The following is a 15,987-nucleotide window of genomic DNA, read 5'->3' on the forward strand; positions in this document are numbered from 1 at the left end:
GGTTTATGTTCGTTTGTGACACACGGAAAGAGAAATACTGTAACATTATCTGAGAGAAACTTCGACTTGTGTGCGAGCAAATCGACACTCGAGCTATTTTCGGTTCACATGGCGGACTAGGTGACGTGGCGCAGCAATATGGAGGTCGCTCTTCGCGCTTTCCTTTTTGAGAAAGTGCTCAGAGTTTTGGAAATAGAGGAGGAGGGTGAAGCAAACTGAGCCGGGGTTGAAGGGTCTTGGGGGCAGCATCACTTTCGAAAGTTTGTCTCGGTAATTTCCTGGAGTCTCTGAACCATCATTTGGTCGGGTTTGTTTACATATCGTGGCCCGGACGTGTATGCGTTTTATCAGTCATTTACGAGGCAACCGAATCCAGCTGTCTTGGCTGGTGTTTAAAAAACTCGCTCCAGTAAATATATAATGTTACCGAGCCAGGTTGGATCGGCACCACCTGGAAACGGCTCGGGTTCAGGCAGGGGTACCACAGGACACGGCTCGGGGTTGGTCGGCAGCGGGATTCGTCCCGTTCTTGTCAGATCAGGGCAAGCTCTACCCGGGGTCAGCGAGAGTACCGGTGCTGCAGGGCGACAGGGGGACAGAGATACCATTGGGATGCTGGGAGCTAATGGTCCAGGGGGTCCGAGAGGTGCGAGGCCGGGGAACGGGACCGGTGTAAACCCTCTTCAGACTTCCGTTCAAAGCAGCATGGTGGGCTTAAGTCCAGGAGTAATGTTGCCTCACGGAACCCGCTTCGATCCGGACCGGGAGAGTGCGCCTCTGTGCAGCGGCTCAGATAACGACTCGGACTCCGGAGATGATGACGAACCCGTGGGTTCACTTGGGGACAGTAGGAGAGGGGTGAAGCGGGAGAGAGGGGAGATGGAGGCTGCGGTGTCGGGGCAGGAGGTAGGAGTATCTCCCGGAGGTTACAGCATGGTGCCCGGAGGGGTCGCCGGGGCAAAGCCGGGCAAGAAGACACGTGGACGCGTAAAGATAAAGATGGAATTTATTGACAACAAGCTGAGACGGTACACCACTTTCAGTAAGAGGAAGACGGGCATAATGAAGAAGGTGAGTCAGGTGATGCGTCTGGATCTCATCCAGCTGCGCCAGCGTTTGATTTGAGAGTCTCTTTTAGCTGTTGATTGGCCTGGAAGTACAGCAGTGTCACACTGTAGGGTGCTTTGCAGTCATTCATGGAAGTGCACTTGTTAATAACCTTTTAAAAAAATCACAACACCCTGGGACAGTGTGCATCTGTTATTACAATAACCACAAGAAAGACTTTGGGTTGGGGTTTTTCTTTTTTTTCATGTGAGCCTACATGCTGCTGACCTGATGTCAGTCTTGTGTCAGTGTATTTCTTATGAAAGACAAAGCCATTGTGGTCCAGAAGTGACTCAGTGGATGTGAGGAAGTCAGAACATTCATGACAGCCACTGGGCTTTAAATAGAATAGAGCAAATGACAGGTCTATTTATGACACCCCCAATCCCAACTATCACACACAGAAACGTATAAACTGATTCATGCATGCATACCCGCACACACCTTCACAGACATCCTTGCAACTATTAGATGTAGTTCTCATCACAAGTCACAGCCTGTTCACTCCGTCACTGCTTACAGGCGGCAGCCATGTGGCAGTAAGCAGCAGTCGGCCTGTATGTGCCAACAGCTAACTAAACCCCAGGGAAACAGACCAAAGAACGGTCAAAGAACACTGAGACAGAAGCGAGAAGCCTGGGTTGTGTGGTGGTGGTGGGGTGCTGTCTGTCTGTGCATGCATTATGGTGCTGTACATTACACAGACGTCTAAGTCTCACTGATGACTTGTCCTGGTTTCCAGTTTTGTCAGTTGACTCTTGCTCATAAGCAGGCGACATTAAAGATGACAAACCTTGCTTCTCAGTCATAACTGCTCTCATTACTGTCTCCTTAAAGCAACATTTCTGAGGAAATTCACAGCTCACCCACATGATTTGATGCCACAATAAAACACCACCGTTTGGTATAGAGTCACGGAGAGTGGATTACTTGAGCTGGGGTCAGCTGTTGACCACAAGCCCAGCAGTTATTGTGATGTGGACTCGACCACTTTTCATCATGACTTTAAATAAACACTTGTAAGAGGTGCTTTATTGGAGTCCAGGAGTTTTTTTTCCCCCTCTTTCCTTTAACTTGTCCCTGTGTTTCTTCGGCTGCACCATGCGCTCTGCTGTGTTTCTCTCTTTTTATGTATCCCAGACTGTTGTCGTGGAAACTGAGGTGTCTTTATGTAGGCTCTTGGCAACATGAACACTATTTGACACAGTGTGGGGATGGTTTTCTTTTTCTTTTTCTTTTTGAAAAGGTTGCCCACACTATGCCAGCCATCACAGAAAATGACAGGTGGGTGGAGTGGGAAGATTCATAGATTGGTCTAGGATGAGCCCACTTTCATTTTGAAGGATGCAGTTAGTGCAGCACAGGCCTGTTTGTTCTCTTCTTATGTGTGCCTCAGCTTGCAGCCTTGTAAACACACACTGTTAAATAATTACGTCAGTTTGAGGTTCAGGGTTACTCAATTAGTACTAATATGTGGCATATATGATATGACTTTCTATAGTGGGGAAAGCAGCACAAGTGGTATGAAGAACATTATGTGTGACTCAGCTCAGGTGCAGTGCTGTGGAATGGCCTCGGCTAAATTGAGTGCGTCCATATATTCATTATGCTATTACTTACACCTAAAGTTTTTCCTGCTTTGATGAGTTTAATGAAAGAATGATTTGTCATTTAATTGAAATATTACATTTTTTTAAAAATGCTTTTGTGCCTATGAGTAATGACTTCATGAATTTCTTCACAAATAAAATTGTAACCATTAGAGAAATCATAACTTGTCAGCGTCACACACATTATTTGCTCCAAACCATCGTCTTCTAGACAGAATTCCTGCAAGACTGCTCAAGGAAGGATAAACCTATATTTATTTATCAGCTATGTACCACAGGCCGTCAGGTAGTTAAACCGTTACTTAGAAAGCCACCACTTGACTCGGCGTCCTTAGCAAATTGCAAGCCAATCTCCAAACTTCCTTTTATCTGCAGAGAAGTGGTTTATTTAAAAAGTTTCAGTCAGGTTTCAGAGCTCATCACAGTACAGAAACCACTTTAGTGAAGGTTACAAATGATCTTCTCATGGCCTCTGAAAGTGGACTCATCTCTGTGCTTGTCCTGCAGGACCTCAGTACAGAGTTTGATGCTGTTGATCATAACATTTTATTACAGCGATTAGAGCACGCTGTAGGTATTAAAGGTACTGCGCTGCAGTGGTTTGAATAATTTCTATCTAATAGACTCCAGTTTGTTCATGTAAATGGAGAGTCCTCTTCACATAGTAAGTTTAATTATGGAGTTCCACAGGGGTCCGTGCTAGGACCAATTCTGTTTACGTTATACACGCTTCCCTTAGGCACTATCATTAGAAGGTGTAGCATACATTTTCACTGCTATGCAGATGACACCCAGCTTTATCTACCCATGAAGCCAGATAACACACACCAATTAGTTAAACTGCAGAAATCTTTTAAAGACTCTAATTTTTTATGCTTCTAAATTCAGATAAAACTGAGGTTATTGTACTCTGCCCCAATAAAATCTTAGTAACACAGTTTCTACCCAGATGCTTTCTCTGGATGGCATTACCGCCCCTCAAAAGCCTTCAGTTGATCCAAAATGCTGCAGTGAGAGTACTGATGGGAACTAGAAAGAGAGCATATTTCTCCTATATTGGTTTCTCTTCACTGGGTCCCTGTTAAATCCAGAATTGAATTCAAATCTTTCTCCTCACATACTTTTTTTTTTTTTTTTTTTTCTTTCTCCTCACATACAAGCTCTTGAATAATCAGGCCCCATCTTATCTCGGTGACCTTATAGTACCGTATCACCCCATTGGAGCACTTTCCTCTCAGACTGCAGGTTTACTTGTGGTTCTTAGATTTTTAATAGTAGACTGGGAGGCAGAGCCTTCAGCTTTCAGCCCCCTCTTCTGTGTAACCAGCTTCCAGTTTGGATTCAGGAGACAGACACTGTCTCTAGTTTTAAGATTAGGCTTTAAACTTTGATACCTTTTTGATAAAGCATATAGTTAGGGTTGGATCAGGTGACCCTGAATCCTCCCTTAGTAGTTACACTGTGATAGTTCTAGGCTGCTGGGGGATTTCCAGCACCTTTTTCACTCACTATGTCTTTAAATACCTCTCTGCATTTAATTATTTGTTATTAATCTCCGGCTCTCTTCTACAGCATGTGTTTTTCCCGTCTTCATTCACTCACCCACAGCTGGTTGTGGCAGATGGCCGCCCCTCCCTCAGCCTGGTTTTACTGGAGGTTTCTTCCTGTTAAAAGGGAGTTTTTCCTTCCCACTGTCGCCAAAGCGCTTGCTCATAAGGGATTCATATGATTTTTGGGACTTTTTGTTTTCTGTTATTAATGGGTCTCTACCTTAAAATACTGTTGTTGCAATTTGGTGCTATATAAATAAAATTGAGTAAAGAATACATTTTTCTGCTTCTTTTTCTTATAACTTTGGTGATTTTATGAGACTTTTAAGGCACAGTGTTAGGTTTCAGGAACTTTCTATTAGTATTTTATTTATTTCTTGACATAGAAGGTGAAGGACTGCAAACTACTGTGTATCTGGCAGTTATTCATTTTTCCTCAGGAATACATTGACATACGATTGCATTTAGTCTCAGCTGAATGGCTGATATTCATCTGCTGTGTTAAATATTTTAGTGTTTTGGGTTTTTTTTAATGGTAGCGTGAAATACAAAAAAGGAGAGGCATTGGCTTTGGCCAAATTGGAACTTCAGTATGGGTCAGTCCTAGATTTTTCAGCTACATGATGAATAATTTAGTCTACTAAAGTTTAGAGGATTAAAGGATGGCTGCCAATTTCACAGAGCCCTGCTTCTTATCTTCAAGTAGCATATTTGGTCTGAAAATAAAATAAAACATTTAGTAACACAATCATCAAATCCTTCTGAGAATATCTCTGAAAAGTTAGAACAAATATTATTTTCAGCACTTGAGATAGCTGCTGTACATAAACTGACTGCCCACTGTATTAGGTACACTTATTCAATTACTCTTAAAACCCAGATGTCTAATCGGCCAATCACATGGCAGCAGTTCAATACATTTAAGTACATTAGCCATGATCAAGACGACCTGCTGTTCAAATGGAGCTCAGGAATATACAAGAAAGGAGATTTAACTGATTGAAGCCTGGTTGTTGACAGGTTGGTCCGAGTATTTTAGAAACTGTTGATCTGCTGGGATTTCTTCACAACCATCGAAAATTTATAGCGAATGCTCCAAAGAAGAGAGATGGGGAGCAGTTCACGGGGTGAAAATGCCTTGTTTATGTCACAGGTCAGAAGAGAATGACCAGACTGCTTCGAGCTGATAGGAAGGTAACAGTAACTCAAACAACCACGGGTTACAACCAAGATATGGAGGAAAGCATCTCTGAATGCATCACATGTCAGACCTTGAAGTAGATAGGCCGCAGATGCAGAAGACCCCACTGGTGCCACCTTATCTGCTAAGAACATGAAACCGAGCCTAAAATCAGACAAATTTCGCTTGATCTGATGAGTCTTGAGTTCTTCTGCAACATGCAAATAGTATGATCGGAATATGGTGCAAACAACATAGTGTGGGCGATCAAGTACCAACTGTTAAACAGCATAGCCTACTTGACCATGTCCATCTCCTTATAACTGCTGTGTAACCATCTTCTCTAGGCTGCTTCCAGCAGGATGATGCATCATGTCACAAAGCTCAGATCATCTTACTGATTTCTTGAACACGATAAGTTCACTGTACTCAAACGGTCTCCACAGTCACCAGATCTCAGTCCAGTAGAGCACTTTGGGATGTGGGGGAATGGGAGATTAACATCATGGGACAGTTCCACAAAGATGGTTCTGAAGGCAGAAGGGTTCAACCTAGTATTTGCAAGTTGTACCTGACTAGTGTATGTAAGTTAAGCCAGCGTCCCCAACCCCCGGGCCGGTCCGTGAGTCTTTTGGTACCGGGCCGCGGGAGTTGAGGCTTGGGTGTGAAATATATGGTTTTCAGGGGTTTTGTCGGTTTATAGCTTAATTTTTCTCTTTAGCGTTTTTATCGTTAACTCAGTTTCCCTGGGTCTTTCCCCTTGTGTTATGAATAAATCTTCTGTTTTTTGGTACCGGTACTGGTTTTATTTTGTTGTATTTGTCCGCGACACCTTAAAGGCCGGTCCGTGAAAATATTGTCGGACATAAACCGGTCCGTGGCGCAAAAAAGGGTGGAGACCGCTGAGTTAAGCGATTGATCCTTACTGTGCCCATCTTTGTAAAATTGCTGAATGCGCCTTTGCATGAGAAGGGAAGACCAACCAAGACTTTCAAGGGATTTAAACCCACAGCTGACTTCTCTTAAGACTAAGTTTGGGACTTGCATTAATTAAGAAGACAAACCCTGAAAACCCTTTTTTGGGTGGGAGTGGGTTAAAACTACATTTACTTTCAGTTGTTTGTGGATGGGTCTTTTCTTTTCTTTTTTTTTCTCAGTTATTTGATAAATAGACCTAGCTGGCATATTTTGTGGCATAAGAACCAATTACAGTCAGAGGAACACCACCGCCACCAGCAGCACCACCACATGCCCTGCAGTCATAAATATTTATGTGAAAATCAGCAGAGCAAGGAAACTTATTAAAGCACTATGTAGCTTGTGTTGCCACATAGCACTCTCAACTTGATAAATTATTCCTTTTCTGTCATGGATGTTGGCCAAACATCGAGCTCTGTTGTTAGGGACCCCTCCTCTGCAGGCAGCACTAAGTCGGAGTCGAATCGTTCAGGTTAAATAAGTGCAGCGTGCCGGCGAGCCGCTGCAGTTGCAGCTAGTCATCATTAGCCTTTATGTTCTCTGTCGTCATGTTACTGCACACTAAAGCCGATTATGTGGTCAGATAGTGAAGACAGGACAGATACGGTCCATAATGAGCACACTATGGTGGAGTAGACTCGGACAGCGACATGGGTTTTATAACTCCTCAATAAAACGCTTTAATTTGAATGTGATTCATGTCCTCCCCCTCCCCCTTTTTGCTGCGTCTGACAGTGTGTTCCGCTCCACCTTGCAACGGCACATCTGTCAGCTCGGCTCTGGGTACGCTGTGCTTGCCAAGGCGATGGTAATGGCACTGTGCCTTCGCAGCACCAGGAGCATCCTCCAGATAACTGATGACTCATGTAGATAAAGGCTTTCTCAGGAGTTCACACCGAGTGCAGCATCAGGGTGCACTCGGTCGTGTGTGTGCGTTGGATGGAGCTGAATCTCGGTGTGCTTCTCCCTTCGCTCTGGGGAGCTTTAATGCGAGTGTCTGCAAGCTGTGCGATGAATGACGAGCCGGCGGAGTGCGACGGAGACCTCGTGTTTTGCAGGCAGCCACCTCTGAGTGTTTAAAATATTCCTCCTGTCAAGACTCAGTTACTACTATTCCCCCTGTCTATCAAGCTTGCACTTTCCTGCAATCAGTCTCTCGACTATATCACACTCTCTATTCTGGGAAGCCTTATCTTGTGTTATTTTAGTTTCATTTGTGCTATACGTCAGAGTCCACCAAAGAAGTATTTATAGATTCTAGTGTTCTCTTGGCTGTTTTCCCACAGATTCATTCCCTCCTCCATTTTTAGGGTTAATTTGCACATGATGTGAAGGTAATCCAAGCCCTAATTTGGCGAACTAGCTCTTTTTTCTTTTTTTTTTGATGTTTGGATTTCTAGCTCGACTCTTGGCCCGTTCTCTCGGTCGGTTAATCACATCTTCTTCTCACTTTCTCAGGCCTATGAACTCTCCACCCTGACGGGAACCCAGGTTCTGCTACTTGTGGCCAGCGAAACGGGTCACGTGTACACTTTTGCTACTCGCAAACTCCAGCCCATGATCACCAGTGAAACGGGCAAAGCCTTGATCCAGACATGCCTCAACTCGCCAGACTCTCCGCCGCGCTCCGACCCGTCCACAGATCAGCGCATGAGCGCCACCGGGTTTGAGGAGACTGACCTCACCTACCAGGTGTCGGAGTCGGAGAGCATGGGCGACACAAAGGTGAGTATCATAAAGTGAAAGCGGTTGCAGGCCGGTCCTCCAGCTGGCCAAGACAAAAAATACAAACATTTAATAAATAATAAGACTCGCTGCCTCGTTTCAAAAGAGCAAAGGTCAACTATTAATAATTTGCGCTCACTCCTGTATCTGTCTCCACAGCTCATCTCTCCTGCGTTCAGGTACTAAAGTCATTGTGACTCACTGTGTGTTCTCTAATAGAGACATGGATTTCAGTGCAAATTAAAGAAAAACCCCAAAACCCCTCATAAAGCACAGTAGAGTCGCTAATGGATATAATGGGAAATCTCTCCAGAAAAGGCCAGCGTACAAGGAGAACAAATAAATCAAACCCACAAGCAGCTGTGGAAAATAATCTTTGTCCTATTGTAAACACACTTTTGAACTTTTGCCCGTTAACATGTGAGGCTTCTGGTTTGGGCTCGCGGTTTGGTTCTGGGCACCAAATCGTTTTTTCAGTGAAACCAAGAAGTCTTCAGTAGTCCTTCAAAGCATTCGTGCAGAAGGGAAAGCCGGATAAGACGTGCAGAATTTATCCCCGCTCCACCAAAAAGAGAGCCGTCTTCACTTTTACCTTTTTGACCCCTCATCCAGGAAAACCTCGTAACACTCGTGAAGATAAATCACTGCAGGCCTGGGCTGTGTTTGGACGAGAAACACGCGGTCTGCTATATGGAGGCTTTTGCTGTTTACGTTTGATTTTTGGGACAGAGACGTCTGATATTCACTTTGAGTTGTTTAACAGAATGTGTGAGTCTTAAAATATTTGGATGTTGCGCATTTTCACAATTTGCGTCATTATAGAAATTATAAATAATAATACAACAGGTAACCTTTCACTTAATTTCTCCCAATTATTATTTTAAGTTTGAATGAAAAAGTTTGGTTTCTGTGTCGTTGAACTTTAAAACATCTAAGGGTTTGAAGCGTTGAATTGATCGGTGGCTGTTGTCAGCTTTGTGCAATCACGTGCTGGATTCCCTCGACTGTTTACCCAGCTTAAGTATTCCCCTTTGAAGACGCACACTTCCATACTGTTTGCCCGCATGCTGTTTTCACAAGGCGCTAACTAACACATGCCATACATCGTCAGGGATGGGAGATCAACCTTTGCATGTTAAGCCACTCTCATGCCCGCTCTGCTCATTGATAAAAATTAGTTCTGCCTCTGTTGCCATATATGGTATGGTTTCCCTGCCTGCACTCTTGGCTGAGGCCCCTCACATTCCTTATAAGCTGCAGCTGTCTTTGGAGTCCTGTGATTCACCCCCCCAACACACACACACACACACACACACACACACACACACACACCCTCCTCCACCACCAGCACCACCACCTCCTCTCATTTTAGTGATATGGAGGGCAGGGAGTGGGGGGGTAGGGGGTGGGTTCTGGAAGTAGATATGAGCGGGTGTATTGGAAACATTTTTCGTCCCATTTCATGTGACAGCTATTTGGGTGACTGGCTGTGATACTGTGACCTCTGAGCGTCCACTCCCACCCACCACCCCAACTGCAGTTTTGAGTGTGGGAGGCTAGCGTGAGACCTCGTGAACCCCTGTGTACAGTGGGACGCAGCAGAAATCGTCAGCGGGCGAGATTTCGCCAGGCGGTTAGGACAGGACAAGCAGGTGGATCGGATCCCTCGAATGCGAGGGATCGTTTTATGTGTGTGCTTGCAGCGTGAACTTCTGCCGAGTCTGGACGCTGTTCATCAGGAATAGTATGTCATGAATACACTCCACTGTAGTCTAAACAATCCGGGTTTTGCAAAGACTGGTGGGGGAGCGGATAACCTTTTGAAGAAGCAAAAAGGAAAAGCTTAGATGATTGAAGTAGATGTAATTTGGTGCCTTTAGCATCGCTCATAAAATCAAATGACAAAATAAACTGATAGGGCTTAACAGAAACAGTGTAATAGCTAGTTCACTGATTGTCTTTCAATACCACTCTCGAGGCAAGCACACAGCGGCTTAGTTTAGATTAGCGAAAAGCCTGGAAAAAAAAGGAAATGGCTAGCGTAGCTCTGTCTGTACTGGAGAAAAGGAAGATTTTATGCCTGAAATTATTCCTTGGATCGGAAAAGCTCAAGTCTCCCTAGTTTTGGAGCAAGTATCGTCTTTTAGAGTACAAGCCTTTATTTCTGATTTATTTGTATGTGTGAACTCTTTCATGGCATGCATTTTTGATTTCTCTTTGCTGATTGGGACCTGATGAATGTAAAAACAAAGAATTACCAGATTTTTTATTGATTTCTTTTTTACCTGATTTTTGTTTGAGAAAAATGAAATCCACATATGAGGACATTCGCTTTAAATTTTGAAAAACAGTGGCAGTATAACGTCCGTGTAAGTGGATATCAGGCCCTTGTAGAACAAAGCTTTGTATTTTGGGTTAGACAACCCAAAATGTGATGTCCACATATGTGGACGCCAGGTCCTAGGAAGTTAAAGGAGAAATGATTTGGTCTGCAGTACATTTGAGTGGCATGGTAGTGGAGCATTTAACACTGTTGGGTCACAAGCAGGTAAGCAGGTTCTCAGTTTGAACCCCAGCTTTGGAGTCTGCATGTTCTTCCTGTATCTGTGTTCACTTCATCCCAGAGTCCAAAGACATGCATACTGGGTGTAATTGGTGGCTCTAAATTGGCCGTGGATGTGAGGCAGATAAAGTAGTGGGAGATACACAGAATAAAGATTAAGCGTGACTTGTAGTTTAAAACACTTTGAGTGGTCAGCTGGAAAAGTTCAATTCAATTGTCTTTATTTATATAACACCAAATCGCAACAGCAGACATCTCAATGCGCTTTACATTGTAAGGTAAAGGCCTTACAACGACACAGAGAAAACACCAACGATCAAAGATGCTGCACTTTGGGAGGGTGAGAAGGAAGAACTAGCTTTTAACAGGAAGAAACCTCCAGCAGAACCAGGCTCAGGGAGGTCCATCCATCAATTGCTATATAGATGTAAGCATGTTGCACATTTCACAAAGTAAAACCAGTTCTGGTAACGTTGCGATGCTGGGTAAAATATAAAGACTGTGGTAGTGGGATCTTATCCATTTGATTTCCTATGCAAGAAAGCAAATGAGTCTATTCACCAAGCTGTGCACTGATAGATTGTTATTAAGCTATAACCTGAAAAAGCCACACGTCACTGTTAAACATAAAACATCACGAGTAAATTGGCATGATGGGGGAGGGGAGTTCTTCATTTCAAATAGTTGTTTATGAAATGATGGACAGCTCCTTTCTGCCTCGCAGCGCAGTGTCTTCTTTCCATCTGACTGGACCGATCCGTCACTAGCTGGGCTGTCATGTGTCTTTGCCTCTGATTTCTTCTTTGTGGTAAAACGCAGCAGCTGCTGTGGAAATGTTCTCACATTTTTCCCCTAGATATTGGTCGAAATTAGTCGGCACAGACTTCTTTCCTGAAGCGTTGCTTTGGCTCTACGTTCAGCAGTCTTCCAGTGCAGGATCAGTTCATTCCCCCTAAGAGTGCTTTTATTCGAGCCGAAAGGAGTCCTGAGACGATAAGACATTAAGATTAGTGTGTGACTCACTGTGGAAAATCCTCGCTTTTTTGTTGTTATTGCTCTGTCAGCACACATAAAAGCAGCAGTAACTTCAAGACGGTCCTCTCAGGACTTTTGAAAGGAATTGTGGGAGAGTGATGTGTGACGTAGAGTCTGAGTGAGGCATGTTAAGAGGAAAAGGTGGAATACATGAGAAATGAAACCACATTAGAGGGCAGATTTGTTGCTTTTTGCGCATTTCTTGCATTTTTTTTGGAGATAGTTTATGAGTAATACTACGTCCCTACAGTGCAGATGTTTGTTTCTTATGCTTTTTGGGTTATTTTTGGAAGGGGATAGCAAATCCCACAACTTATGCTTACTTAGATGATCTATCTTGGCATCGAATTCTCAGTATCAGAGTCGGCTCTGGTTTTCCCCCTCCTCCCACCCGCACTGTTTCCTTCTCCTTTTCTCCCGTACTTCATCCCTCACTCCCCCCTCCCTCCTCTTTGGTTCTGGTTGCTGGTGTCACTGCTGTTGTGCTCCTCGTGAAGTTTATTTGTTGCTGCGCTCATTATCACAGTTCACTTTTCCACGCAACACTGACCAGAAAACGTCCAGAGTGAGCTCACTTGTCCTGACTGAGCGGCAGCATGTTTGTTTTCCCCGGCAGCCCCGAGTTCTGGAGAAGAACAGATCTGACAGCTTATATCGCACATCTGTAAACATGTATGAAGCACGTCGATCGCGCTGGAGGTGGTGGAAAGCAACGTTGCGACAAAAGCCATGTCATCCACCCCCCGCCTCGCAATCCCGTCCTCCACCTCCCCCTTAAGTTTGCAGCAAGCAACTGGACAGGTCAGCCGCCATTGGCTGCACCTCCTCCACTTGGGCTGCCTTGCCTTTTTTAGCAGTCCCAAATGGAGCTGCAAATTCCATGTTGCTGGCAGGGTGACAGACTGGGAGATGGGAGCCAGCAAATGGGAGATTAGACGAGGGCCAGCCACCATTAAACTGCACAATGGGCTCTCCAACCAACACTGGACTAGCCTGCCAGTTGTCACCTTCAATTTGGAATGATTAATCCCACATGAATAGAGAATCATTTGTGTCCTTCCCTTTTTAATTACTCTCTCATTTCCTCCGCCTTTAAAACGGCTCCTTGTTTGGTGCCTGCGAATGTTGGGAAGCTTTTATTTTAATTTTTTTCCTCATGTACACAAACCTTGAGGATGCAGAAAATTTAAGAGAAATGAAAGAGCTATAAGAACATATTCTCGATGTGCGAATGTTGTTGTTTTTTTCCTCATATTTTGTGTGATCTGTTTTTTTTTTTTCTTTGTTTTTTTTAAATCTCATATGTTCACCGTGCATAGAGGAGAGCCAGGATGTGTAATACTTGAGATCCCCCCATCGCTGGGGAAAAAGATGTTCCTGTCTTGTAAAATAGATTGCATAGCAAACTAAGGGCTGCGCAGTCTGACTCCCAAAGATTCATTTCTTACTGGATACGACTCAGCCCTCCACTGCACAACTATAAATTTTGCCTTCATGTGCTGCGTTGGGGTACCTCATTATACTAAGCTGGATGTTTTACAAGGTCGTGCTTTGGTTAGGTTTAGTTTAGTTTTTAGTGTTCTGAGCCATAGTGAGGCTGATTTGAAAACCACAAATAAAAGGGTCGACTGTAGTCAACTTTTATTTAGATCAGCAGTTTACATCCAGGTTGGTGTGGCTGCTGCTACTGATGGATGTTAGTGGTTTGAGGCTGCGGCTGGCCACCTCCTAAATACACCAAGGTTCGTCCCCGACTCCTCCAGTCTGCATGTCAAAGAGTCCTTGTGGGGTGTGTTGGGAAAGATAGTTTAGCATAGAGCAAAGTGTATGGATGTGCTTGTTAATGAATGAGCAGTTTGAGACCTCTATTAGTGCCCTTTGTATTAAAATTTACCCATAGTTATGCTGAGACTTAAAACATAAAGCCTTAAACACTTACCATTTGAAGTAATATTCATTGTAAATGTAAACATTAATTAGCTATCAGTCACCGTTTTGGGCAAGTCACAGTTTTTTTTCCTTGTGGTATTTCTTCCAAAACTAACAGATCATACCTTGATGTAACTTTCTCTCCCTATGAAAGTCACAGTCGGGATTGACCACCAGTGAGAATTTGGTTGGATAAGAACAAATAGTTGAAGGTACAGTCTTGGTACCTTTTTATTTTCACCGTTACCCTTTGAACTCATGCAGATGTTGCAGTCATGACTGTGAGTGTTTTCTCAACTCGCATACAGTGATTGTAATGATTTAAGATTTCGGTAATTGTGTATATGTGGTAGGATGTAAGTGGGCAGGAAAAAGTACCTGCTGAGATTTCCATCCACTCAGTAATCTGAACCAAGGCGGCCGCTTAATATCGTCTGCAGTCAACACAATATAAAAGTATAACAATAACTTACTGACTAGTTAATTCAGAGCCAATATTAAGTGTTATCTGCTAAACAGACTGTTGGTGTGTTATGGTAAAAAGGGGTGGAGTTCATGCTTATTAATATGCTGTATCATTTTGTAACCGTGTACTGAGATAGGAGATGAACGAGGCTTAAGCAGGAAATGACAGAGCTGAAGCGTTGGCTACATCACAAGAATGATCCTCTGCTCTCGCTTCTGTTCTGAAAGAATGCATTACACCACCTCGGCCTATGTTTACTATGCACCGCCGTGACTGAAATGAAAGCCAGCACCGTTTATAGACGGGCCAGTTGAACAGGAGACACACGGAGATGGTCAAACAAACCAGTAGGTCAGAGCAAACTTGGCTATGTAGGTCACAGAGATAGTGGGGGTACGGCTGGACTGTTTGACTAGCACAAAGGCTAATTGCTCTATTTGACCCTCTGAATGCCAAACCCCTGCTCCCTATTGGATCTCAGGAGGGACAGGAAGCAGAAGACACACGTTTAAAAAAAACGGAGCAGTTCTTCAGAGCGGCATATCTGTCTGCTTCAGAGTCGTGTTTTGCGACCTGAACGGTGAGAGCTGCTTGGTGTCAGATGGCAGCCGTCTTTACACGTGGCCTCCTGCTGCCTCTGCGGGCCGGAAAGGGTTAATTCTCCCTCAGAGGTGCTCAGGTTTCCCGCCAGCTGTCTGTGCCCTCAGCTGTTTGTACTCTGCCCCTGTCCTGTCCCCTGTCTCAAACCTCACACACAGGTCTGACTCTGCTCAGTCTACCCCCCCCCCCCCCCCCCACACACACACACACACACACACTTTCTACTGCTACTGTAGCTAAAACCCTACAGTTACACTTCAAGCTCTGTTGGCTTTCATGAAATACTTTATATCTCCATTTTTACTTGTGGTCTCATTGCTTTTTTCCCTCTGTGCCATCAGTGATACCTGTGGCCCGTGCACCAGTGCAGACCCGGTTACCCCCCTTTGTCTAGTTTAGTTTAGTTTCATTGTTAAGCCTCCTGGGAGAAGGACGGTGCAGTGACAGCTGTGCCTCACTCTGTCAGCAATCACTCGCTGATGAATGACAGTTATAGTATAGCAAATGGGCGACGGGCTGTTGTTGTGTGAATTTATTTCGTTTTCCTTTTTGGTTGAAAGGGCAGAACAGCGCTGCGAGGCCCTCCCCCCTCCGACTTTCCAGCTGCTGTTTAACTAAAGAGGTAAAGGACCTTGAACTGTCACAGCCCCTCAGCAGAGCCTGGAGTTGAGTGGACCAGCTAACTAAGAGCAGTGCAAAGTTTTGCACTTGTAGATTCTTGTAAGCGGAGCAGCTTTTCTCAGACTTGTCTGTCTGTAACCCCACAGTTAAAGAGAGTGAAGTCTGGAAGACTCTGCGTTAACTGCGACACTTAGAGGAGTTTATAGGCTTTAAAAAAAAAAGCCTTTGTTTAATGATTAGTCGGAGCCATGCTAAAAGACTGTTGTAAATATTACTATTTGATTAGACTGCAGTGTGGCGTAAGACAGCAAGCTTGTCCTTACAGTAGCTCCATTTATGTGTTTGCATGGCTAGTGTGTGGTTGGAAGGGCTTATCAGTAGCATGCTGGTTTCTCCACCTCTCACCCACGTTATCAGTTACATATAAAAGCCAATAGGACTGAGAGAAGAAGGCTTCGCCTACTTCTATATGATTTTCCTCTTATCAATAGCAGGTGCACACTTACTTTTTTTTTTGGAATTTCAACCCTATAAGATGCAGTACGCTTGCTTCACTTGCTTCCTCATAGTAAGCCGGTGTGATGTTGCAGGCAGATGTGTTTTCCAGACATTATACATTTATT

At 44.2% G+C, this 15,987-nt stretch overlaps 1 protein-coding gene across 4 annotated transcripts in view; it reads left to right on the forward strand.

The window, feature by feature from the left end:
• The window catches only part of srfb (serum response factor b), a 27,341-nt gene continuing 11,354 nt past the window's right edge, over positions 1-15,987 (forward strand). Inside the window, exons 1-2 of one of the 4 annotated variants that reach the window (XM_085478199.1) lie at positions 1-1,071; positions 7,884-8,150. In XM_085478199.1, coding sequence (XP_085334325.1) covers positions 421-1,071; positions 7,884-8,150 — 918 coding nt within the window. In that variant the 5' untranslated portion in view covers positions 1-420. The remainder of the gene's footprint in view (positions 1,072-7,883; positions 8,151-15,987) is intronic. The other 3 variants (XM_085478198.1, XM_085478197.1, XM_085478200.1) reach the window with 3 other exon arrangements.

The sequence above is a fragment of the Copadichromis virginalis genome, linkage group LG13 (genome assembly GCF_057382275.1).
Source record: "Copadichromis virginalis isolate Kocher_CV1m ecotype Utaka linkage group LG13, C_Virginalis_male_GT1.1, whole genome shotgun sequence".
NCBI lineage: Eukaryota > Metazoa > Chordata > Actinopteri > Cichliformes > Cichlidae > Copadichromis > Copadichromis virginalis.